General features: G+C 40.3%; 1 protein-coding gene across 5 annotated transcripts in view; it reads right to left on the minus strand.

The window, feature by feature from the left end:
• Window positions 1-817: 817 nt before the first annotated feature.
• ildr2 (immunoglobulin-like domain containing receptor 2) overlaps window positions 818-26,492 on the minus strand; it is a 127,244-nt gene continuing 101,569 nt past the window's right edge. For 3 of the 5 annotated variants that reach the window (XM_072260269.1, XM_072260268.1, XM_072260270.1), the window contains 5 exons: window positions 20,836-21,000; window positions 20,447-20,560; window positions 18,518-18,713; window positions 14,803-15,424; window positions 818-10,439 (listed from right to left, as the gene is read on the minus strand). In XM_072260269.1, the coding sequence (XP_072116370.1) occupies window positions 10,404-10,439; window positions 14,803-15,424; window positions 18,518-18,713; window positions 20,447-20,560; window positions 20,836-21,000 (1,133 nt within the window). In that variant the 3' untranslated portion in view covers window positions 818-10,403. Of the gene's footprint in view, window positions 10,440-14,658; window positions 15,425-18,517; window positions 18,714-20,446; window positions 20,561-20,835; window positions 21,001-26,492 lie in introns of those variants that run through there. The other 2 variants (XM_072260266.1, XM_072260267.1) reach the window with 1 other exon arrangement.

A 26,492-nucleotide genomic window follows, 5' to 3' on the forward strand; every position in this document is an offset into this window, starting at 1 on the left:
AGAGCAATTCCACAAGCTACAAGATAAAAGAGTAGAGCTTTGGTTGAGATTTTTGACCCTTGGGGCCAGTTTAATACAGCACTAAGGCCCATCGATTGTTCTGTATGCTGGAGGCAAAATAGTTATGGATTTACTCGTTCTCATGAGATTTTGCACACAGAGATATGGCCAGGGGTAGAAAAGGGGTTTTGAAGTTAAGTATATCAATCTGCCTAGACAATAGGAGAGCTGAGGCAGGAGAAGGGAGAACAAATAATAAGAAAAGAAAGTGAAGAAGATGGTGGATTATGGATAAGAATGCAGACTGTGACAGGAAATGGAAGTAATGGATGGTGGAAAAGATGGACGAGAGAAGAGAGGGAAGAGGAATGGAAATAGCTGCCCAGTGGAATGAGGCTGGGTGGTGAGATAATAAGAGTGCCAGGTGATTATTTAGCTGAGAAAAAAAATAAAGGTAATCACTGTGGAGAGGAGACATTAGATGATATTTAGTAGAAAGATGACCCAAGACCTTTAAGAATGCTCAGTATTGGAGAAGGGAAGTGGGTGTTATAGAAAAAGGAATGCTTGGTGAAACAGCTGCTAAAAAGAATTGGGAATGAAGCTATGAACTGTTTAATGGTGAGAAATGGGCATGAGCTGTGCTGTGTCCAGTTAAATACAAACCAACGAGCTGAGAGGAGGTGTTGGAAGTTGGGCAAATGGCGTGGGAAGTACAAGCAAATGGAGGTGTGGGAAGTAGAGGCAAATGGCAATGAACAATCACACAGTGAGCTCAATGAGGAAAGGGGAGGCTGGCACAAGTAGTTGAAGACTTCTTTTTATTTAGAGATACAGCACAGTAACAGGCCCTTCTGGCCCAACAAGCCTGCATTACATAAATTACACCCATGTGACAAATTAACCTACTAACTCATACATCTTCGAAAGGGGGAAACCTCCATGGGTACAGGGAGAATGTATAAATTCCTTACAGAGAGCAGCAGAATTGAACCTGGGTCACTGGCGCTGTATAATGTTACACTAATCGCTATGCTACTGTGTTGCCTGTTGTAGGCTCCACCACTGTTTTCACAGATAATATTTGTTGATCATCCATAACTAGAAAGCAGGCAAGTGCCTGAAGTGCTTTGGAAATTTGGGGATGGGCATGGGAAGAGGATGGACTTGATTTACTTACTTAGGGATACAGATTGGTAACAGATCCTTCTGGCTCAATAAGCCTGGGACACCCTATCACACGACTATCCAATTAACCTATTATCCTGTATGTCTTTAGAATGTGGAAGGAAACCTGGATACCAGGAGGAAACACACACAGCCATGGAGACAATGTAAAAACTCCTTATGGATGGCAGCAGGAATTGAACCCAGGTTACTGGTGCTGTAAAGGCATGATGCTAACTGCTATGCTACTGTGCCACCCCACCATTTGATGGTGAGCAGGCTGCAGTTCTATATGTGTAATCAGCAAAAACAATGGTCTGTACTGGATGGTTGGGCTGCTAATGGATAAGACAGGCACATTGATCATTGGAAGAGGCTATTAGTATGATTCAAAGGATGTTCATAGTGGGTAAATGGAGTGAAGCCTAGGAGGCTTGTAAAAGGCCAAAACAATTGAATACTTAAAATCCTATTAATATTCTTTCTTTTCTTAGCTATGTCAAAACAAAAGCAGCTAGAAGAAGGTGGTTCTACAGTGACTCAGTCACCAGATCATGAAATTGGAATAAAACTGAACAAGTTTGAAATTGATTTTCAATATGGATAGTAGGAGCTTTTCTTTAAGGAGCTAATGATATGTGAAACTTAACACTGCAAGTTTCTATCACAGCATCATACACTGGCATATTTGGTGCTGGTAAACAGCAAAACCATAATTATAGTTCCTGTTTCAAAGAAATATATCTTTTCATTATGAATACATTTTGTGAAATAATATTTCTTTCTATTATTTATTAAGAATATTCAGGAGATATTTTGCCACAAGTAATAAGGCCCCTGGTATTGTCTTTGGCCACATTTTACATTATTCTATACAGACAGAAGGGGTAGAACTAATGTCCTTCCTAATGTAATACTGAGCTAACGAAAGTCTGCAAGCCTCTAAATTACTAAGCATATTTGTAGTTTCAGTTTTTCCCCAGAAATAATAACAAAGTGATTATGGTAAGACTTTAGTCTCCAACATCATAAGGTACAATAAAAAGAAGTATTCATAGAGAAATACTTATGTAAAATAGAAATCTTATTTTCATATCAGTATACAGGTCAAAGGTTCACAATGACTACCAATACAAGCTCTTTTAGCAATTACACTCTTATCACTAGTGTTCAGAAAATTATTAAAATTAAATACAGATTCAAAAAATTTAATATTTGACTACATAATAAGTACCCATAGAACTACACATTCACTACTACTGAGAGATGGATAATCTCACTGGTCATAGTAACTGCATTTTCAGATAACAACCACAGAAAATCACATCCATCTTTTAAAAATATCACTTTGATGATAAATTGGAAATTATATTAGACTGACGCTCCGACAATTCCATCATTGAATGTGTTAGTCTATAATATACATATAGATATCTACGTTAATATACGTTCTCTCCCAGGTTACATGGTGTTTGGCTGGGTTGGAGAATATATTGATTGTGGTGCACAAGACATTCCAGTCGTGTGGGACAGGTTGATTAGATGCTTGTTAGTTATTTTTCATACGGAATACATTTAGTCTTGAGAAAAAGATTGGCAAGCATGAACATGGAGAAGACATGTTTCATAGTCCATATTGCTATATTGATTCTCTTTTTTTGCTTCTCTAAGATTGTCATTGAGTTAAGCCCCTTTTTTTAATTCGAGTGTGGTTGCCATACCTCCAACTGTCCAATTTGAATTAAGATATATATTAGCTCATAGCACAGAAGAAAAGCAGCAGTGGATTTCAAAGTTAAAACAACTTAATGAGAAGGAGGTCAATTTTTGTAAATTGGCATTTTTTTATTTTGTGAAACTGAGACTGCAGAAATATTGTTTATAATGAAATCTGAGAATGTTTGCTCAATTAGAAAAAATCCTGAGGTGTGAGAGCTGCATTTGTGTAAAGGTTAAATAAGAAACTTCCTTTGCTGGTGTTTTATTTGATTAAAAATATAAGTGGAGATACAAGAGACTGCAACTACTGAAATAAGGTGCAAAAAGAAATCTGCAGGAGGAACTCGGTGGAAACAAAAGGATAGTCAACATTTCAGGTCAAGACCCTCATTATAGCCAAGTTGAGAAAAGGATGTAGAACTTGATATTCTAATGAGTTCCCAATCGAACACCAATCTCATGGCAAAGTAGAGCCTAGCCACTTGGCTACTGTGGTGAGGGGTTGGTGGACTGGGAGAAACTACAAAATCATTTGAGGGACTGAGGGATATTTTTGACACTCCTACACATCTCTCTGAAATTAAGCAACCATTATTGCTTCTAGACTGCAGGATAAACAAAATCCTGGAATGCAAGGCAAATCTAAGCATACCTCTGGCACATCAGTGAAGAATTCAAGTCAAGTGATCAAAACTTGAGGTGCAATTCAGTTGATAGTATTTGAGATCATGGTTTTCTTTTATAGATCAAAGGAGTAGAGAGTATGTGGAAGTGAGATTTAATGGGGTATATTTGTCGCAAAAATTTATGGAATTTGGTCAGACTAAGATATAAGAGGGGATGTGTTCAATAATGGTCTAACACGCAACTCCTTGATTACTTCTCATGTTAATAGAGTTAAGAAGATGGCTTTATTGATGAAAGACACCATGGCTGAAAGATCATACATGGCTTGAAAGTCAATAAATGGGAGGGAACCAATTACACTTAATATTGTACATGAACTATGAATAATATATCATCAGATACAGTGGATTCAGTAGGAAAGATCATACTTTAATAGACTTACCCAATATTGCGGAAGCAACAGCAAATCCAAATTTATTTAAGAATTTAGAACACCCCTATGGCTAACAAAGTCCATAAATGATTATAAAAGTATCAATTCTCATTGAGCCTTTATGCTTGCGCAAGCTTTTGGAAGTTTTATAATACCCTTTGAGCAATGGCAAAAAAGAGAAAACTTATGGAATTAGAAGAAAGTAGTTTGGGATTGGAACTGATATGTGAGAGGAGTGGTGAGTAGTGTATTCAGAAGGTGCAGGAAGATGAGAATTACATTTTAACAGTTGGGTTAGGACAGTACTGAATGAGGCTTAGGGGGTCTCGTCTGGAGGCAGAAGTATTGGAGATGAAGAACCTGGCCATGACTTTGCTGATATCTAGTTGAAGTTTTTGTTCATCCAGATATTTTGAATTTGATAGCAACTAATAAGAAGAAATGGAAAATTAATGTTGGACACCACTAGCACATACTAGTGAAAGTGATACCATGCATCAGTCTAGAATACAAGTGATGTGAATGAGGGCACATGAACCACTGGTGTTTGCTTAATTAACCATGCAGTGGCATAGTAGCTGTTGGGAGCAATAAATTTCCTATTACAGTTGGTTACAGCAATCTATAGGTAGGTTAAGAGGAACTAGTCTGCAGTATCAGAAGTGTTGGAGGTTAAGAAGGATCAAGAAAGATCATGATTCGTTGTTATGGATATACAAGGTATCAACTGAGATATTTATGTGAGATGCTGTGGGAACTCAGCAGGTTGAGCAGCATCAATTCTGTAGAGTTTTGACCCAAAACATCTAAAATCCCTTCCTCGCACAGATATTGCCCATCCTGCTAGGTTCTTCCAGTAGTTTATTATTTCTAAGTGAAGTATCAATACTTTGGTTAGTTAGCAACCAGGTTTGGAAAGAGTTGGATATGTAATTCCAAAAGGTAATTATTCTGAGTAGTTACAATACTTAAGGCAGTTTCTCAATCATGGCAAATCGATCCCTTTGGGATTCTATAGAAAATAATACAGGTAATTTCTTTGGCTACACAATTGTAATGAGTAATCTCTTAATTTATCATAAATATTATAAACTGCATATATCATCTGCCCCAGCGGATATGAATAAGAAATATGACAGAAAGAACCTACATTTAACATGATTGTAACCATACCAAAGGGAATAACATCCAGGTAAAAGAAAAACATAGTGCTAGGGCCAGGATTTCTCATCTCAATGTACACTAGTTAAAATATCTATCCTGGCATGAGCTGTGGCGTTAAGAACAAGGTAATCATTTTCTAAAATTGGAAAACTGTGATAGCGATATTGGTGGCACAAATATTAAAAATCAATTCCCTGAAAGAATGCAATTTAGGCGTGCTTTAAATGCATTGCAATTACTCCAACAGATTGAACATCTTTCGACCATCACAGCAGTAAAACATCCAACAGACATTTCCTAAAGTTATAGTAACTAAAAAGGAGAAATGGAAAATTGATGTTGAACACCACTATAACATAATGATGAAAGTGATACTGTGCATCCAGCACATCCCATCAGAGTGGCAAAGAGCTGTGGTGGTGTTCATCCCCAAAGACCAGAACTCCAGTTCTATCAACCAGTTTAGGAATATTGCACTGCTAAATGTCAAGGGGAAAACCTTCTTCTCTGTCGTGGCTAAGAGGATGACCAGCTACCTCATGGGAGTTCCAGGCTTCCTGGGATGTGTGGAGTATGCATCATTGATATGGGACCAGATCCAATGAGCCAAGCGTGAGAAAGGTAACCTACACATTGTGTGGCTGGATCTTGCAAATGCCTATGGATCTGTGCCACACCAGCTCATCAACTTTGCGATGGAGTTCTTTTACATTCCTGACTGCATTAGAGTCCTGGTTTCCGATTACCTGAGTGACCTGCTGACGGACTTCTCTTTTCGAGACTTTGCAATGGGGTGGCAGCAGCTTGAAGTAGGCATTGTAATGGGGTGTTCCATCTCTCCCATCCTGTTTGTGGTAGCCTTCAAGATTATCCTTATTGGAAAAAGGCAGAAAGTTGGAGGGATAAAGATATAGTTAGGGCAGAGGGTCCCTCCACTGAGAAGCTACATGGACGATGTCATCCATCAGAAAGCTCCATGCACAAGAAGGCTGCTGAAGAGGCTGGACAAGCTAACGACATGGGTAAGGATCAAGCCCAGCAAATTGCAAAGTCTGTCCCTCTGAAAAGGGGTCAGAAGTGACAACATCACCTTTATTGTAGGGGACAAGGAAATCCTATTGTTGGCCAGGCATCCCATCCAAAGCCTTGGAAGGCAGTACATCACAGAGCTCTCTGACAGGCAGGTGGGGAAAAGTAGCACAGAAGCAGCTTGCAGAGGGTCTGGCCAGAATTGACCAGACCCAACTTCCTGGAAAGTATAAAGCGTGCTGCTACCAGTTCACACTATATACCAAAGGGTGATGTGCAAGCAGGAGAAAACCCAACTGACCATTGAACTGAGGGAGTCCATTGGCCCGCTGGTGAGGAGCGCCAATGTCTCAATCCACACCAGCCATAAATGGAGAGCTCAAGACGATCAGTAGGCTGCAGCACCAAGAGGTTGTCGGCAGAGTCCAGGCTGGACCTGCAGGACTTGACTGGGGGAAGGCAGCATGCTTCTGGTCCAAGGCCTCAAAAAAAGAGAGGAAAGCCATGGTAGTGGAGGAGGTGACAAGGACAGAGCAGGAGTGCTGTAGGGTGAAGGCAGTGGCACAAGGCACCAGGGAAGTTGAACAACATTGAGGGCACCATCAACAGGTCATTCAATTGGTCTGACTTGTGGAAGACCCTGCAAGCCAGTCTCCGCTTCCTCATCCTGGCAACCTATGACACCTTGCCCTGCCCCCGAAATCTTCATCAGTGGTTTGGTAATGAAGATAGCTGTCTCCTGTGCGATACCACCAATGCCATCCTACAACATGGTGTGGCAGGATGCAAGACTGTGCTGTCCCAAGAGCACTATGGATGGGAGCACAACTAAGTCCTAAAGAAGCTGGGGAAGATCGTAGACAGCTGCATGTGGGATGTGAGAAGCAGCCTTTCTCCAGCGGGATGACAACTCATCCCATTTGTTAAGGCTGGTAAGAGCACTGAATGCACCTGCCCAAGAGCTCCTTCAGGACTCCTTTCCACAGGCAAGGCGTGTAACATGAGGGCAGATCTTGGCAGACAGCTGCAGTTCCCTACGGAAAACTCCATCACTTCCCTCTGCCCAGACATACCCACCAAGACAGTCCTCCTCATTGAGTTAACCATCCCATGGGAGGAAGGAGTTGAAGTGCGGGGCTGAAGTACTCATACCTGGCAGCTGAATGTAAGGAAACTGGCTGGAGGACCATCCTCCACCCCGTGGAGATAGGATGCCGGGGTTTTGGCGCATCGACGTTTACTCCATGATATGGCAGTGTTTGGAGCGAGGCTCAGGGGGGCCACTAGAGAGTTGGCTGAAGAGGCAGAAAAGGGCAGCTTTTGGCTGCAGCGAAAGAGGAAGGACAGAAATTGGGGGATCAACTATCCCCATTGGAAGCTGCAGTGGGTGCCATCAGGAGACATACCAGGGCTAGGGTCAATGAGCAGTGGGCCCTAGCTAATGACCTTGCACTGTTGGAGGTGTGGCAGGCAGAAATGCCAAGCAGGAAACAATATCTTCCTGTAAATCTTATAGCAAAACCTATTTCTAGGGCTGCTCTGTATTAATAGGATCTCATAGTGAAATGTGACTTCAAGTTTTTCCTCTAACCATTATCTCGGAAAAGCTTTAACAGGGAAGCAGCTAACTAACTTAATAATAGGCAATGTTATAGTAAACAAAAAGAGGCTATTATGTGACAGCATATTGCATAAGTTGTAAATTGAAACTATGGCAACACCAATAGAGATACTTTCCTGCAGACATGTTTCTGACAGCAGTGGATTATATGTGATAAAAAAAAGGGCTGATAAAACAAAACACAAAGAATCATGTTCAGTTTAATCTGATTCAAACAGAAGCTGTAAAGTGCAAATAAACTTAAAAGGACTAATGGCTAACAATTTTTGTTTAAAAAGAATCTGTTAACTTCAGAATAGTTACTTCATGACTGAGGATGCAGATCTAGATCTAGTTTGCATGGACTTATGAGAAGAAAGGAAGACAGAGATATAAAGTTAATATAAATCTAGAAAAGCAACTTCCTAATTTGTAGTGGAAAAATATTTATGGCAGTTCTAATTTGTCAGATTTAAGAGTCTTATGGCATTCTTGGGAAATAGACTGATACCTGAAGTGAATACTAACATTTTAAAGATAACTTTTAAAAGTTATACCCTGCAGCATGAATAGGAAGAGGAAGAATGTTAATGTTTCAGGTCAATGACGTCATCAATTTGAAGCATTGGCCTCTGGTCTTGTGAATGTACTAAGTGCTCATTTATTGTATAAACACAACGGGAATCTTTTAGTTATGCATTTATGCTCAACTGCATAACTAATAACTGCCAAAAATGAGAACCTGTTTTGAGCGATATCATTTATCTCCAGAGGGTGTGCTGTTTAGTCTTTTCAAAGTTTATGGGAAATCAATATTTTAATAATATTTTCAATATCCATGCCCTATTCTAAATGTAAATCCATTGAAAATATGAAACTTTTTGAATAAGATGTTGCATTTTAAAAAAGGCATGCCAGATAGTCTTTTTTCCACCTTTGAACACGCCTCCAGTTCTGAAAACTAATTTTATATTAATGGGGTCTCATTTGCTCAAATGGCCATCAAAAAGGAACATTAGAAGAATATTCTTTGTCTCCCAATTTGTTATAAATATTTTATAATCTGATTGGCTGATCAGCTGGCATTGATCATGGACACCAAAGATCCTCTTAAGGATTGTACCCAATTCAAAGTCATATTGAAATAGAAGAACTGCTGCATGAAAGCCCACTAAAAATTTCGCTGGTGCCTTTTATTCTGTTAAGTCACCAGAGATCACAGACCCTTTGAAATTGACTATAAAATCTGGGTTGTTAATTTTGTTTCTGCCCTCACGAATATTGTCCAACTTGCTGAGTCACATTTTCAATAAACTCCTATTACATGGATGAAAATGTATTTATAAAGTAATGTGTCAGGCATCTACTTCAAAAATTAGATATAGTGCATCTTAAAGATGTCAAAAAAATAGCTTTCTCATCACACTATAAAAATAAGAGTCATTCACTGTAGCATCTGTTATTGAAAGCAAACTGGACTGAGAAGCCGCATATTGAATTAGTTGGTTAGGTTTTGGCATGGCTCTTGTTAAATGTTTTTATAATTAACTCATTCTTCACTGTAGAACAAATAATTTATGTTCAATAGCGAGGGGTATAAATTTACTTTAAAAATGACATTCTTCATTTGTTTATTCACAAATCCATTATTTCCCTTAATTGAACAAACCTCCAATCCTGAGATAAGGTTCTTTAAACATTCTCTTGGGAATGAAAGTGTGAATTTACAGTTAATGTCCATCAGGGAAAATTAGAGTGGATTTCTTATCCTGAGGTATAAAGGTGGAAGGCATTGCTAACCAAAAATAAAGTGTTTAATATCAGAAAATATGCATGATCAGAAACTTTAAATTTATAAAGTAGTAGTTATCAGGAGAAACTTAAGAATAATGCCATTTTCATTCTAAGAATTCTAAAAGGTTTAAAAAAATTATTTTAAATGACAATAAAGTAAATGAGGAAACTGATCTAGGAAAGAATAACATTTTTTTTTTATTTAAGCCCTAAAAGAATTAATAGAGGCTGGTGTTTCATTTTTCTTAGGTAGTATATTGTTAAGATTGGGATTCCACACAAGAAAGTGAGGTGGAATTGTAACCCATAATGGCTTTTAGAAGTAAAGTAAGTAAATATTAGAAACATGAAAAATCTTAAAAATCCACATTTAGTGACAAATTGATTAGTTCCTTCAGAAAGCCAGCATAGGCAATAGTAAATGCATGACCTTTATTTGTGTCTGAATATTATGTGATTCTCTGGCTATAGTTTGATACTTTATCATGATATCAATCCCTGGGACAAATTGGCATAGTTATGGCCACACTCCAGTGAACTGAATCAGTCACCAGATACAAAAAAAACTATTCCTAAATTCCAGATTATAGCATAAAACATGGCATAAACTGTGTCATGTTTTAAAGCTATTTTATTGATACTGTGTACTGTACATGTAAACCAAAATGACAAATCTGCCAGATACTCATAATACTGCAGGTATTAAACTGTGCAGACAGCTCCCAGAGTTCTGAAACTTGTTTTTGCAAATGTTGTTGAGACCCACGTTGAAAATAAAACATGTCTCCAGCATTCTGACATCCTTGGCATTTCCCATTTGTCAAATATTACAACCTTAGAGGCTGAATCTTCCCTTCATCCCCTTTGTTTTTACACCACAAGAGCATCTCTGGCTGGGAAATGATTCTGCAAGATAAAAAACACAACGATTAACAATCTGTTACTTCAAATATTTTTGTTACATAGTGTCAGACAGAAATATCATACAGGCAACCCCTGAATTTCACTATTCAGATAATGGCAATTTGCCATTATGTCATTTTGTCACTACCCAAAATTTTGAGATACAAAATAAAATTCACTCTTACAGAATTTATGGGGGGGAAGATAAATAAACACAAAATATGAAAGAAATTACAAGTCTGGTCACTCAATACTGTGGGGCAATAAGATTTGAATATGTCGTCACAGTACCAATTGGGTTGGCAGTCACAGCTGAGTCTCTCCTTTGCCATGTGAGCAAATGTCTCATAGTGCGGCATTGTGGGAGCTGCTGTAGCCATGACCAGCTCCTTAAAGTAATACCTCAGCCTTTATTCCATTTCCACTAAATTACCGTGCTTTCACCCTTTACTCTTCTGAATTCTTCGTATGCCATTTTTTTCCAATGAACCCTGATTTTCAAATTCCATCACTTTTCCTGATATCTCCACTTCCTAGACCCTTCTCTAATCCAAGGCCATGCAGATGAAGAGAGTGGGAGTGATATACACTGAGACGTTTGTCAACATCCTCAGACTGGAGAAGGCATACCAAAGCAGAGACTTGGATGCGCCTGCCACTCAATCAACACAGTGATAACATCCAAAGCTTGTTGCCTCACAGTATTGAGTAAAACTAAAAAACCACAGAATTTTTTTTTTGCACAATCCTTGTCCATCTCCTGAATCCATTGTTGGCCTTGGTTGTTAGATAATGGTGATATGTCAATTTATCATTGGCAAAAGAATGGATTTATATTAGAGAAAAACAAACTGTAGAAATGTGTGTCCACTTATTACATTGAATTCACAGAGAAAAGGGGGCTTGATCACTGATGCACTATCAATTACTCCAAAAGACTGGAAGTACAGTAAATACTGAAAGGCTTTTATTAACAGTAAATGGTCCAACGTCCATGCTGAGTATCTGCCCTGGACTGAGAGGAGGAGCAATGGCACAATCGCCTTTATTCAGGGCTCTGTGGGAGGAGCCACAGGAGCAGTCAGCAGAGGAGCGTGTCCAGGCATATCCAGACAGGTAATTCAGTTACAACGTATATATATATGTGTGTGTGTGTGTGTGTGTGTGTATGTGTATATATGTATATGTATATATGTGTGTGTGTGTGTGTATGTATGTATATATATAGATTACCACAATCACCTGACAGGCAATTGTGACATGACATGGAAGATTGATCACGAATGTAGCCCCTCTGTAAAGAGTGGGCAGTCCGTATTAGAAACAAGGCCTTCAGCTAAACCATGTCCATGCCAACTATCCATAATAAGGTAAATTAGATACTGAATATTTATAATGCAATTTCTTTAATATTTCAAACTCTGGGTTATTTAAAACTCTGAAAAACATGAGTAAAAATTCTGCTCACATGTATAATAGAAAAACATAAGCAAGAATGACGACAGAAAAATGTGAAGATTTTGTAGAATTAATTAGTCATGCAGAGATACCGCACAGCGACAGGCCCTTCAGTCCAATAAGGAAGCACTGACTATTAAACATTCACTAACACAAACCCTAGAATAATTCTATTTTCTATTCTCACCATATTCTCAGTAATACCCCTAAGGCTCTACCACTCACCTATATTGGAGTCAAATTACAGTCAGTTAACTTACCACACTTGAATGTCTTTGGATTCTGGAAAGAAACTGTCACAAGGAGATTGTGCAAACTCCATGCAGATTTTTTTAAAATTTCAAAAATAGGTTTTATTCAAAATAAAAAAATATATACAATGCAGGAAACCTTTTGCATTTATAGTTGTTACATTCAGAAACTTATAGAGAGAAATAAACACAAACAGCACCTTTGCCACTTGTGTCTCCCTGAGGTTATACTGCTTTCATTGTTCACAGGTCTTCCACACTCAACTCCATTCCTCTATGTGCAGCAGTGAAAGCACTTTCCCCACAATGCCTTAACATTGGCTGCACTGAGTTCGAGGGAGTGAAGCACTCAACTCAGCATGTACTCCTACACCTGGACTGTGCCATTCTATAGTATTCCCTTACAGACATATCGCTGTGCTGGAAGACCAACAGGTTGTAGAACATAGAATAGTACAGCACAGTACAGGCCCTTCGGCCCACAATGTTGTGCCGACCCTAACAGCAGACCAAATGGCATCATTCACCGAGTTGATGACCTTCAGGCAGCAATTGATGTCTGTCTCAGTGTGTGCCTCTGGGAACAGCCCATGGATCATAGAGTCCTTTGATACATAGCTGCTGGAGATGAACCGGTAATCGAACTCTTACATTCATCTACACTCCATCTCCAAACCCACAGTCTGCAAAGAGGTTGGTGACCAACTCTTCTCCACTGTAGCCATCCCAAGTGCATTGGGGATGATATACAATCTGCAGAGGAAGGCTCTGATTAGCGGGCACATTTTAATGTCAGCCATGCAAGGTCTTGGTGCTTGTTGGTCAGATCTGGCAATGAGGCATGCTGCCATTTGGTTTGGACTGTTTACTCAGGGAACTAACCTACAGAATCCATAGTGCCCCAGTCCCTCAGTGTCTTTGGTACATTCAGCAGTGACCACTGCCTGATACACTTGTGGTAAAGGTTTTTTACTGGGAAGAACTTTTCCACAAAGGCCAGGTAGTGTGATAACATCCAGCTGATTGGGGTGTTGCATTGTAGAGGGGCCAGGCCTATTTTCCACAACGCTAGGGACAGGTAGAACCTCAGTACGTAGTGAAACTCGGTGTCCACATACTTTAGGTCCATCTATTGCCTGATACAAAAATGGTCATCAGGATGAGGGTAACATTGGGTACACTTTTGCCTCCATTCTCTGGTGATTTGTGGCCCTTTGAACCTGTTCCATCTCGAATACCGAGAAAAACTAAAAGACATTCCAGATGATTACCAAGGCAGAGGATAGGGAAAAGGACACACCTGGACTAAGTCCAGCAGCCCTGAGAGGATAATGTACTTGATAATCAGTGATTGACAGCAAACACTATTTCCACAAACATGATTTTTGTTTTCCCTTCCCAATCTGCTCCAGCCAGTTCTTGTTACACACAGATAGCACCCAAGCCCAGGAGTGAATTTAGGTGTGTGGTGCTTTCTTTCCTATGTGATGGGAAGAGCAGGAATGTCACATCTTTTCAGATAAGGATTGTTTGATTATGGTAAATTAAGCTCTAAGTACTAAATTGTTAAAGGAAGAGTTTTAACTGCTATGAAATTCATACATTCCTGAGGTAGACAATATTAAAGTATCATGAATATTTCAGGTAGTGCTCAATCTGCTAGTGACTACAGCAGGGCATTCAGTTATTCATAGTTGGTTTCTTGCCAGGGTCAGTGCTGTCTGTGGTCAAAGGCAGTGCTTAAATATACAACCTATAAGGCTGGAACTGTTTCTTTTGCTTCTTCAAGTAATTTTAATGATAAGCTTCTACAGAGACTGCAGGGGAATATTTTCATAGCTAGCATCACAGTTAGTTTATTCTAAAGTAAATAAAAATAACAATTTCAAAATTGTTACAATAACTATAAAATATAAAAATAGATCACTGCATAATTTTTACTGTTTCTAAATGTAACAGGCCACTTTTTTTTGTTTGGAAAAAACCTTAATAGTACATAATCATTGTTAAACACTGTCAAAAATGAAGATTCGTCTCACCATAATTTAACAGGTAAAACTTCAATGTTATTTTATCTTTCATATTGATGCCAATTACTAAAAAAGTTCCACAGTCTACCATGATTCCCATGCAAAGATAATTTCAAACTAACTTCACATTTTTACCCGTGCCACCAATGTGAAGAACCAAGCTGATAAATTTGTACTTTAGCACAGAGTGGAACATGGTTAAATGTATACACTATCAGTCACACTGAGGTACCTGACTTTAGATATTTTGCAATTCATTAAAGTTGGTAAAATATTGTTCATCAGAACTAACAGGCTACATCAGCACAAGATTCATAAACACAAAGCAATACCAAACCAAGTTTAAATTAAATGTATACATTTCAAAGAAGCTGTGCAAGCTCCTTAAAGGTATAATTTTATTTACACAAAAATTCTGCAAATGCTGGAAACTTTGAGCAAGATACACAAAATCCCAGAGGGACTGAGCAAGTTATACAACACCTATGTAGGGAAATGGTGAAGGGTCGCAGCCTGAAATGTTAACAGTTTATTTCCCTCCATAGATGCGGCCTGACTTGCTGAGCTCCTCCAGCATTTTATGTAGATTTTCTTTAACATTCTCCTGAAAGAAATCAAAGAACTTACGGCTTTCTTCTGTCTTGTTTGCTCTTTTCGCTCATGATAATAGATCCTTGCTGGCAGTTCTTCTGGCTTAACCTTTTGCAAATGCATTTCAGTGTACGGAGGCAATGTCTCTTCTTCTTCTGTCTTGTAACTTGGAGATTTCCCATAGTAGTGGTCATTTACTCGCTTAATACTAGTTTTGGAAGGCGTTTCACTGCTGTAACTTTCATTGTAAGGTTTACATTTGGCCTTTTTCTCCAGAATACTGTTCATGAAAGCATCATCATAGGTTCTACCACCATCGCTTGTACACCTTAATGGGCACTCATCCTGCTTATCTCTTTTCCTCTGACTGTTGTAAACATGTCCCTGGTCAGCTTCATATAGCTCATTCCTGCTTCGACTTCTTTTGTTGTAATAATCATCCAAGGAGCTCCCTTGATAGTGGTATCGATCTCTGAGTGCTCTGTAATACTGCCCTCTGTCAGCCTCTTTTCTCTCCCGTCGTTCTGGCTCAAGTGAATTACCTCTCCTCCCTCTGTAATGATAAGATTCTGCAAATTCTTCAAGTTCATCTAGTGAACTTGCTAGTTCTTTGTCGTGCAGTTCAATTCTTTGTCTGTCACAAGATCGAGAGCGTGACCTAGTGAATAATTAAAATAATCTTAGCATTTTTATAGCTCTTCAGAGTGAACTAAATTTTAATATACGGCTAATAAATAGCCAAATATTACTACTGAAATTCATGTGAATTTGTGAATTATATACATACTCTAAACTTATTCTGATTTTAGAGGTTTCACCATTCCTGGCAGATCTCATTTTAAACCTAGTCTTGGAGTAAGAAACTTTATTAGTGTGCTCAGAATTTGAAGTTACAGAATATAAATTAAATACATTGTTCTTGGAAATGAAACATGAAATGTTACAGATAAGTTCCATCTGTATTGAGAAGTGTGTGTAAAAATCAGAACTATTCAGACTAGAACTTGGACAAATAGCAACTTTCTTTCATTAGAACCAGTGTTCATTAGATTCACTTATATCCTTTCACATGTTAGGTAAAAATTGCAAAAAGCAATGATTTTAACGTTACCGTGGGTCTTCAGAATTTGTAAGTATATAAATTATACAATAGAAAATTACTTTCCAGCATAGTACTTAAGAGATTTAACCATGATCACATTTATTTATTGACTGTGGCACTGAATACAAGAGCTAGGACATCATATAACAACATCATAAAACATTGATTAGGCATTCTTGTAGTTTTGTGTGTAGTTTCAGTTACCACACTTCATGAAATATATGATTGCACTAGAGATGGTGCAGAGAAGTTTCACCAGGATGTTGCCTGGATTGGAGCATCTTAGTTATTAGGATGAATTGAATAAGCTGGCTTTGTTTTCCCCAGAACAAATTATTTAGAGAATAAATGGAGAAGACAGTAAGAATCATTACAGTAAGAATCATTTTCCTTTGGTGGGAGTGTCTAAGACAGTGGACCCCAACCACTGGGCCGCGGACCAGTACCGGGCCGCAAAGTATGGACTACCGGGCCGTGGCAAAACGATATGATTTGGCGATATGAGTCAGCTGCAACTTTCCTCATTCCCAGTCACGCCCACTGTTGAGCCATTACGCACGCGAGGTTATTACCCGCGCGTCATCCATGTCAGCGCGGGAAGGAGACCAACTCCTCGAGCTTGCAAATGACGGCGGGCTGAAAAGTGTGTGTGACATAACATCTCTGCCAGCATTCCAGATCAAAGTCAAGGCTGAATATCCTGAGATGGCCACAGAAGCTCTGAAAACATTGCTTCCATTTCCAACATATCACCGCGATGAATGCAACGAAAACTAAATTGCGGAATAGACTGGACATAAGGAACCCCCTTCGAGTATCGCTGTCTCCTATCACCCCTCGATGGGACCGTGTTGTTGCAGGGAAACAAGTATTCAGCCCAGGGCTCCCACTGATGCAGCGATATTGGCGCGTTGCAATGATTTTATATGTTCATACAAGGAAAATATGCGCTGTATGTTTAATATCCAAACGTTACTTAAAATGTTATGATGCTATTATAAGTGACTTATATAACCATATAATAATTACAGCATGGAAATAGGCAATCTCGGCCCTTCTAGTCCGTGCCGAAAGCTACTCTCACCTAGTCCCACTGACCTGCACTCAGCCCATAACCCTCCATTCCTTTCCTGTCCATATAGCTTTCCAATTTTTCTTTAAATGTTAATATCGAACCTGCTTCTACCACTTCTACTGGAAGTTCTTTCAACACATACTTCAAGCTCCCCGTCCTCCCCTGATGATTGACTTATCACTATATTCATGCAAGGAAAATAAGCGCTGTGTGTTTAATATTAAATTCGTTCGATAAACCCTTCTAGAAACGAAATTGAGTGTATTAGCCACTTATTACCAATATTCCGGTCGTGATTAACACCCCCCCACCCCCACCCCCGAACAGAATCGCCAAAAACGGTTTGCAGAGAATAATATAGGCAAGTCCACGCATGCGCACTGGTGCCCGCGCAAGGCTTCATGGTCATTGTAGTCTTTCTCAGGACTAACACTACTCTTGTCCGTTGGCAACCCTACCAACCCCCCCCCCCCTCCCCTTGGTCGGCCAGTCCGCAAGAATATTGTCAACATTAAACCGGTCTGCAGCACAAAAAGGGTTGGGGACCCCTGGTCTAAGACAAGAGGGTATAAGTTCAATGTGAGAGATCATTTTTAGAAGGGATCTGAGGAGAAATTCAATCACACAGAGGGTGGTAGGAAACTGGAAGGTTCTCAGATGGTGGAGCAGATGCTCTCTTAATGTTTAAGAAGCATCTGGACAAGCACCTGAGTCACCAAGACATTGAAGGCAACAGGCATAATGAGGGTAAATGGTACTAGCATTGATACATATAATGGCTGCCATGGACATGAGCACTGGTTGCATCATAGTCTGGTATAGCAATTCAAATGCACAGGAATGTAAGAAGCTGCAGAGAGTGATGGGCTTAGTCCAATACATCACTGGCACGTCCTTATCATTGGTAGTATCTAAAGACAGCAACAGCCATCATTAAAGATCCCCATTATCTGGCCCATGCTATCCTTTTGCAGCTACTACTGAGCAGGAGATACTGAAGCGCCCCACCACTAGGTTCAAGAACACCTATTTCCCATAATGCAACTGGCAAAACCCTTATCACTGCAGTTTATCAATACTATGGCCACTTAGGTTACTTTGCACTAAAATAAACCTTTTTCTTCTAATTGTGTTCTATCTTGAAAAAAATTCTGTTATGTTTCTTTTGTGAATGCTCCTTAAATAATGCTATGTGCCTGTAGTGATGCTGCTGCAAGGAAGATTTTCATTTCATTAGTGCACACACATACTTGTGCATATGACAATAAATTCAACTTTGACTTTGACCAAAGGGTTTGTTTCTACACTGTGCTGTTCTTTGACTCTAAAAGTATTAAGGTTAGTTTCAAATGTATTTGTAACTGTTTTCTACTTGTGTATTTTGTTTTGTTTAACTTACTTGCAGGAATGCTTATACACTCTTGGTCACATTTAAGACATGAATGCCAATTTTCAATTTTTGAAAGAAGGATATTTAAGAAAAAGCTGATGGGAATAATATGACCAAGAATAAAGATGGCTGCAAAAGTTATAGTGACAACTTTAACACAGATTGTAAATTGCTTTTATTGTACCTGCTACTGCAACGGTCATTGTCTCTCTTTGCTCTGCTCCTGAAATGTCCAGATCCTCTCATGAGCTGAGCCCTGAATGCCAAGTCAACATCCTGGTCAGTAACTGGAGATTGCATTTGTTTTCGAGCTTGGCAGAAGTTCTGGCAGAAATCGGCATTCTGATCATGCAGTGAACTTAACTCTGACATGTTGCTCGCTGTATAATATAAATACAGATAATTTATATTATCTTTCTAATACTTCTGTGATGGGTTAATGTTACAAACAAAACCAACATAGAACTTTTCAAGAACTAGTTCAAAATTCAAATCACTGATGCTGATTTGCATGTGAAAAGGGAAAGAGACACTGAGCTCAAATAAAAACAGTAAAGGCTGGGATTTCCCACAGAAGTGTTCTTTCAGTAAACGTGCAATGGCATCAATTTCATATAATATCATTCTGCTCTTTGTGAAACAGATACCTAGTGCCAGATCATTGTTCACAAGTTAGATCTTGAAATTATAAAGGCTGTGAAAAATCTAAAAAACTAATGTCCCAAGTGTAAACTAATAATCACATCAAATATTTTTAGAAGCATACAGATTTACACAGAAGTTCAAACAGCCACACATAAACCACAGCACATTAGTTTGAGATCCAGCACAAGTAGAGATTCCAACAATGAGGTTGGTGACTGTGGAATCAAATCTGTAAAACAAGCTATTTATACATTTTCCGAAGAACTGTACCAGTCGCCAGACCAAAATATCTCTGAAAGCAATAATGGCTACAAAAAGGACTAAGTGCTTATCATCAACTATAATTGTTCATGTATTGAAGTGCACAACACCCACACTGGTCATTCAGCCCATCCTGATCTTTCAATGATCACTTCAGCTAGTCCTAGTTCTTTCAACCTCTGTCACCACAGCTCTGACAACTTTCATCCTTCAATTTCCCAATTCTCTTTTTAAAAGCTACTGTTTGATCTATTTTCATCAAAATATGAGACAAAGCATTCCAAACTCTAATTACTTGTTTTGTAAAGAACTGTTTCTTCTGTCAGCCTCTCCTAAATTTTCACGACATCACTAAAGTTGACATGCCAGGTTTAGCATCATTCCCAACTCTTGTATTCAGTGTTTCTATTTATAAATGCCTGGATTCTATTTACTTTATTAATTGATTAATTAACCTGCCTTCTTCAAATATTTGTGTGACAAATATGTTTGGTTTCTCTGCACCCATGCCACTCCCCCTTAAAGTTACACCATTGCATATGAATATCCATTCTTCACATCAATTTGTTTCACCTCTTGGTTTCCTGCACTGAACTAAATTACCATATGCTGTGCAGTTCACCCACCTGTCAATTTCTTCTTCACCTCTATTGATTAAATCACTGATCATATACCTGCCAAGTTTTATCACATTAGGAAGCTTTGAAGTTGCCACTAGTAATTGGAATATTGCTGTTGTAATATTCAGTTTATTTTGTAGTATTAAGGATAGCTAAATTGTTCAGTACTTCTATCTTATATTTAAAACAACAGAGATATTGGTGAATAATTCACAGATGTATAATTATTAGGGAGACATTAAATGTTTCAATTGGTTTTTGAAGTAACTACAAACAAGTAACATTGATAGTAGTTGATTAATTATATCCTGAAATCCAGGTTGCCTGAAAGTCTGCATTTCAAATAAAATACTTCATAAACCACAAGGTTCCATAGAAAATTTTGGAATCAGGGAAAACATAAGGCAATTTAATTGTAAGACTTATTGAGAACTGAACCTTATTTGTTATGATGATTCAGACTGAAATAAGATAAGAGTGGCTGAAGGTTCTATGAAAACTAGTGTTTTGCTGAGGCAACAGATTTATACTTTGTACAAGAAATCAACCATGATCATCACTTAAATCTCAATACTTGTAACACGTACATTGTTCATACTTTCTCCGAGAGGGGTCAAACTGTGCCAGCTCCTTCTCCACATAGTAAAGGACTTTCATGGAGTCTTGCTCTTTGTTAGCTTGAATTCTGTATCCACTGCGTACTGAGGAGAAAATCGAAAAATTGATAAACCCTAGCCTCAAGTACGTTAATAGGCTAATTGTTTATAAAAACAAGTTATAGTACTATAAGTAGAAGTTTGCAGTTACTACTTTTTTTATATGTGTTTCTCTGTGACAGAACAAAACCACAATTTTAAAAAGGTTCAAGTAGCTGACTTGTATCATTGTGGCAGTTTAATATTATACACAGACAAATTGATAATGATGGTGTCTATGTCTTTAAGTTGATCTTTGTTTTGAGAGAAATTCTCCTTACCAGATTCCCCCATATCCGTGTCGACATGTGCTGGTGGAGGCAGAGACTTTGTATCAATTACACTTGGTGTGATTGGTATCCTAGAAACACTGGGAATGTAGTATGGTGGATAGTCTGCAACATTTGGAAGATGTCCAGCTTTTACTGCTTTTCCAGCTATATATACTGATAAAAAGAGGTTAAATGTATTAAAACTTAGAAAAAAATCATCTCGCCTACTTGTACATAGATATTTGCCTGTTGATTACCAGAATGAAGTATAACAGAACCCATTTCTGGAATATTTTGTCATTCAAGAAATACAACTGGCCATTTCCTGATATAAGTCACCAAAAGTTATTGATATGACTTTCAGACTGGGATCAAACAGGGTGACATTATTTCCCATATGATATTCCTTTTGGAGCACTACAGAAGAACTTGGACCACTCACAACACGCTGGAGGAACTCAGCAGGTTGGGCAGCATCCGTGGAAACACTGACTGATTGTTTCCACGGATGCTGCCTGAACTGCTGAGTTCCTCCAGCGTGTTTGAGTGTTGCTTTGACCCCAGCATCTGCAGAATATATTGTGTGTAGAAGAACTTGGACCATGTTTTCCTGGGAATAGTTGTCATTGGACACTCCAAGGACATTGTGGACTTCCTATCATAGCAGCAGACTAGAATGCAAGATTCAATGACCTGCTACTGTGCCCCAGTCCCACCCCTGATGCATTGACACTCCATTGTCTTCCCTTTGCATCGGCACGTTATCTGTTGTCTCCACAATTTCTCTCCTGACTGCGAGGCCAAGGTTCCTTTCTTCCCCCATTCCAAAATTTCCCCCCCCACCACCATCCAAGCCAGATATCATCATTAATATTCTGATGCTGCCAACGTCATTTCAATTTTAATACCAATATCCCAACTCCCTTCCAAATACACTCCAACCCCTGGCATAGCACAGACAGAGCCCGTGATCACCAACCATACTGAACTGGTGAGCAAACTGAGTGTTGAGGGACCTTAGACATTACTGATGCCATGTCAATCCAAAAACAATTATGATTAAATGTTGCATGGTTTGGTGTTTCAGTGCACACTCAGTGGACCTACTTTATTAGGTACACAGGTACATCTGTTCATTAATGCAAATATCTAATCAGCCAATCATGTGGCAGCAACTCAATGCATAAAATCATGCAGACATGGTCAAGAGGTTCAGTTGTTGTTCAGACCAAACATCAGAATGAGGAAGTAATGTGATTTATTGATTTTTCTATCTATCTATCCATCCATCTATTTATACAGCATAGAGTAGGCCCATCCGGCCCTTTCAGCCACACTGCCCAGGAATACCCCAATTTAATCATGGCCTAATCACTGGACAATTTACCATAACCAACTAACCTACCAACTGGTACACCTTTGGACTGTGGGAGGAAACCAAAGCACTCGGAGGAACCGACACGGTCATGGAAAAAACATGCAAATTCCTTACAGGCATTAGCGGGAATTGAACCCAGGTTGCCTGCATTGTAAACTATTTTGCTAACTACAGTGAAACCCCATTATAACGCGATTGTTTGGGTCCATAAAATGTCATCGCAGGAAATCAGGGTTGTTGTTACTGTAGAAATTAAACCAAATTAATTTTTAGTAAAGCTTTTTAATACACAAAACAACAAATAAAAACATTCAAGGTATTAGCAATCATCATTTACAGTTTATTTCTAAAAAAGTGATCAGGTGTTCCTTGCTTGAATGTAGCATGTCGCTGGCTGTGAGCAAAATCTGGAATGCTTCTGAGTTGGAGGTTTTTTTATGTGGTCCACCTCCTGGATCTCCAGCCAATGGAGACTAGCCTTGAGGTGTTCAATGGCTTCAGACACTTTTGGGGGTGGGGGAGGAGGCTCTTCATTATCATCTTCTTGTGGCTCGAGAACCGGTACACTTGCCTCCACTGGTGCTATAGTTACGTTACGGATGATCTCGGCGCCCGCCTGGTGCTCATATGTTGGGCATTCGTCATTGGCAGAGTACCACTGGTGTAGCTCTTCTTTGTTCCATTCAGACAGCTTCTCTGCCTCACGCATATCTTCCTCTGTGAAGCTGTACGAATCTGGCTCGTCATCATCATCTTCCGTGGTGGATTGGTGTGATGAAAAGGCTGGCCCCAGACTCTTCTCCCAGCATTTCTCTGCAAATGATGAGCTGACTGCTGCCCAGCCCTTCCCACCTAAGTGGCAAACCTCCTTCACGTTCAGGCTTTCCAGATAGGCTTCAAGCATTGTTAAGTCATCTATAATTCTACAAAATAATTCCCACCTGTAATTCTGCTTGAACACGGAGATGATCCCTTGATCTAGGGGCTGGATCTTGGATGTAGTGTTCTTGGGGAGGTAAGAAACTCAGATCTTTCCGTCACAGCTTACTAGGTTGGCAGCTGGCAGACGAGCGGGACAATTGTCAAGCAAAAGAAGAGCTTTGGGTTCTAGCTTTTGCTTACACAAATGAGCGCGGACGGCAGGGACAAAGGTTTTGTGAAACTAATCCTCAAAGATGACACTTGTCATCCAAGCATTGCTGCTGTGCGTGTACTCGAACGGTAACATCTTCATGTTGACATGGTGGAAACGGCGGGGCGAGTGAGATTTGCCAATCATGAGTGGTTTTAACTTATGTGTTCCAATCTTGTTTACACAAAACAACAACATCACGCGATCCTTGCGTTGTTTGAACTCACATTGGTGGGCGTCATCGTTGCTAGGCAGTGTACGGTCTGGGATCATCTTGTAGCAGAGGCCTGTTTCGTCACAGTTGTACACTTGTTCTTCCACGTAGCCACCTTCTTCTAAGAGAGTTTTTAGTTCAGCCGAGTATTCGCTGGTGGAGGCACTTGCAGCTGAGCAAATTTCTTCTGACACTAACACTTGAGAAATCCCGTGATGGCATTTAAATCGGTCTAGCCATCCATTGCTAGCTTTGAACTGTGAGGTTTCTCCGTTGATCTGCTTGTCAAACTTCTCGGCTTGAGCTTTGAGAATAGGACTGGAAATTGGAAGGCCTTCTGAGCGAGCTTGAATGAACCACTCGTACAGGAAGTCATCAAGGCTGACATCTTTGGCTGTCTTCAGGCGTTTGGCTTTTAGTCCTGCTTCTTCAACTTTGCAAAGCGATGCGCTGAACTTTTCTTCATGAGATTTCCAGCCACAAAGTGTTGATTCCGGTATCCCGAGGTCTCGTGCAACTTGAGTCTGACTTTTAGTCTTGATTGCATCAAGTGCGTGAAGCTTATCTTTCACAGAAAAAGATTTTCTTTTTCTAGCAGTTTGTTCCATTTTGAGCAAACAAAAAGGTCCAATGACTCACACAAAATGCTGGTGGAATGCAGCAGGCCAGGCAGCACCTGGTCGAGACCCTCCGTCAGGACTAACGGAAAAAAGAGATAGAAAGTGGGAGGGGGAGAGAGAGACCCAAAATGATAGGAGAAGACAGGAGGGGGAGGGATGAAGCCAAGAGCTGGGAAGTTGATCGGCAAAAGGGATACAAGGCTGGAGAAGGGGGAGTATGGATTGACATGTACATCATCGCATTATATCCGAATTCGCGTTAAATCGGGGTTTCACTGTACTACACCACCATGCCACCCTAAGTGACTTTGACCATGGAATAATTGTTGGTGCCAGATGGGGTGGTTTGAGTATCTCAGAAACAGCTGATCTCCTGGAATTTTCACACACGACATTCTTTAGAGTCTATAGAGAATGGTGCAAAAAACAAAATAAAATCTAGTGAGCTGCAGTTCTGTGGGAGAAAACGCCTTGTGAATGAGAGAGGTCACAGGAGAATGGTCAGACTGATTCAAGCTGACAGGAAGGCAACAGTAACTCAAATAACCATGCATTACAACAGTGACTTTTTAAAAAATTAATTTTAAGGCACAATTTTTGATTAGGGCACATGGATAACAGAGCGACTATCTACCGTCGCCAGATACTGCTACAATACAGAGATCACCCAAACACAAACCTTCATGAAGATCTGCCGGTTAAATTATGCGACCTTGGCTTGCTAAGGGGATCGGGCCCACAGTCCTCGGAGTTGTCTGATGCCGGTGGCCAGAGGTGGGGACGTTGTAAGCGGTGTGCGAGGAAGCGGAAGCGAGGCAAGCGGGCAGGAGTCCATGCCAGGCAAAAATCAAACTCTAGCCGGCCGGCTCTCCCGTCCATTCTGCTCTCCAATGTCGGCTCCCTGGACAATAAATTGGACTACATCCAACTCCAACGAAATACTCGGTGGGAGTACAGAGTCTGCTGTGCGTATGTTTTCACGGAAACATGGTTCATCGACAGAATCCCGGACGCCACCATTCAGCTGGACGGGCTCGTCTTGTTTCGAGTAGACAGAGATGCAGCTCTCTCCGGTAAGACTCGCGGTGGTGGCTTGTGTGTTTACATCAATACAGGATGGTGCAAGAACTCTGTGCTGGTTTCCAGATACTGCTCATCGCTCGTGGAGTTTGTGACTGTTAGATGCAGACCATTTTATTTACCACGGGAATTCACCACTGTCCTTATAGTCAGTGCCTACATTCCCTCCAGTACTAATGCTAAGGAGGTGCTCTGTGAACTGTATGGGGCTATTAGTGAACTGCAGAACACACACCCTGATGGACTGTTTATTGTCGCCGGAGATTTTAACCACGCGAACCTTAAGTCAGTGCTCCCCAGATTCCATCAGAACGTGGAATTTGCAACGAGAGGGGAGAATGCGTTGGACCTTGTTTACACAAACATTCTTGAGGCATACCGGGCAGAGCCCCACCCCCACCTCGGTTACTCAAACCACATCTCTGTTATGCTAATCCCAGCATACCGACCGCTCATCAGGCGCTCTAGACCAGTTCAGAAGCAGGTGAAAATCTGGCTAGCAGGAGCCATCTCTGCACTTCAAGACTGCTTTGGACACACTGACTGGCACATGTTCAGTGAGGCTGCAACGGATGGTGACTCTACCAACTTAGAGGAGTACATGGCATCAGTGACTAGCTACATCAGCAAGTGCATCGATGACCTCACTGTGGCCAAGACCATCACTACACCTGCTAACCAGAAGCCATGGATGACAGCGGAGGTGCGTGTGCTGCTGAGGACTCGTGACTCCGCCTTCAGAGCAGGCGACAAGGCAGCCCTAACAACAGTGAGGGCCAAACTGTCCCGGGCCATCAGAGAGGTAAAGCGTGCACACGCCCAGCAAATCCACAGCCACCTTCAGGACAGCGGCGACAAGCGGTGCATGTGGAAGGGCATTCAGGACATCACAAACTACAAGACAACACCACCTGCCTGTGCTGGTGATGCCTCCCTCCCAGATGCATTGAACAACTTCTACACTCGTTTTGAGGTGGAAAATGATGTGGCAGCAAGGAAGACCACCCCTCCTCCAAATGACAAGGTGCTGTGTCTTACTGTGGCCAATGTGAGGACAACCCTGTGCAGGGTCAACCCACAGAAGGCTGCTGGACCAGACAATATTCAAGGCAGAGTGCTTAGGAGATGTGCAGACCAGCTAGCTGAGATTCTCACTGACATCGTCAACATCTCCCTGAGCAGTGCCGTTGTTCCTACGTGCTTCAAGGCCGCCACCATCATCTCCATGCCAAAGAAGTCTTC

Source organism: Mobula birostris, chromosome 6 (genome assembly GCF_030028105.1).
Source record: "Mobula birostris isolate sMobBir1 chromosome 6, sMobBir1.hap1, whole genome shotgun sequence".
In the NCBI taxonomy this organism is placed as follows: Eukaryota; Metazoa; Chordata; class Chondrichthyes; order Myliobatiformes; family Myliobatidae; genus Mobula; species Mobula birostris.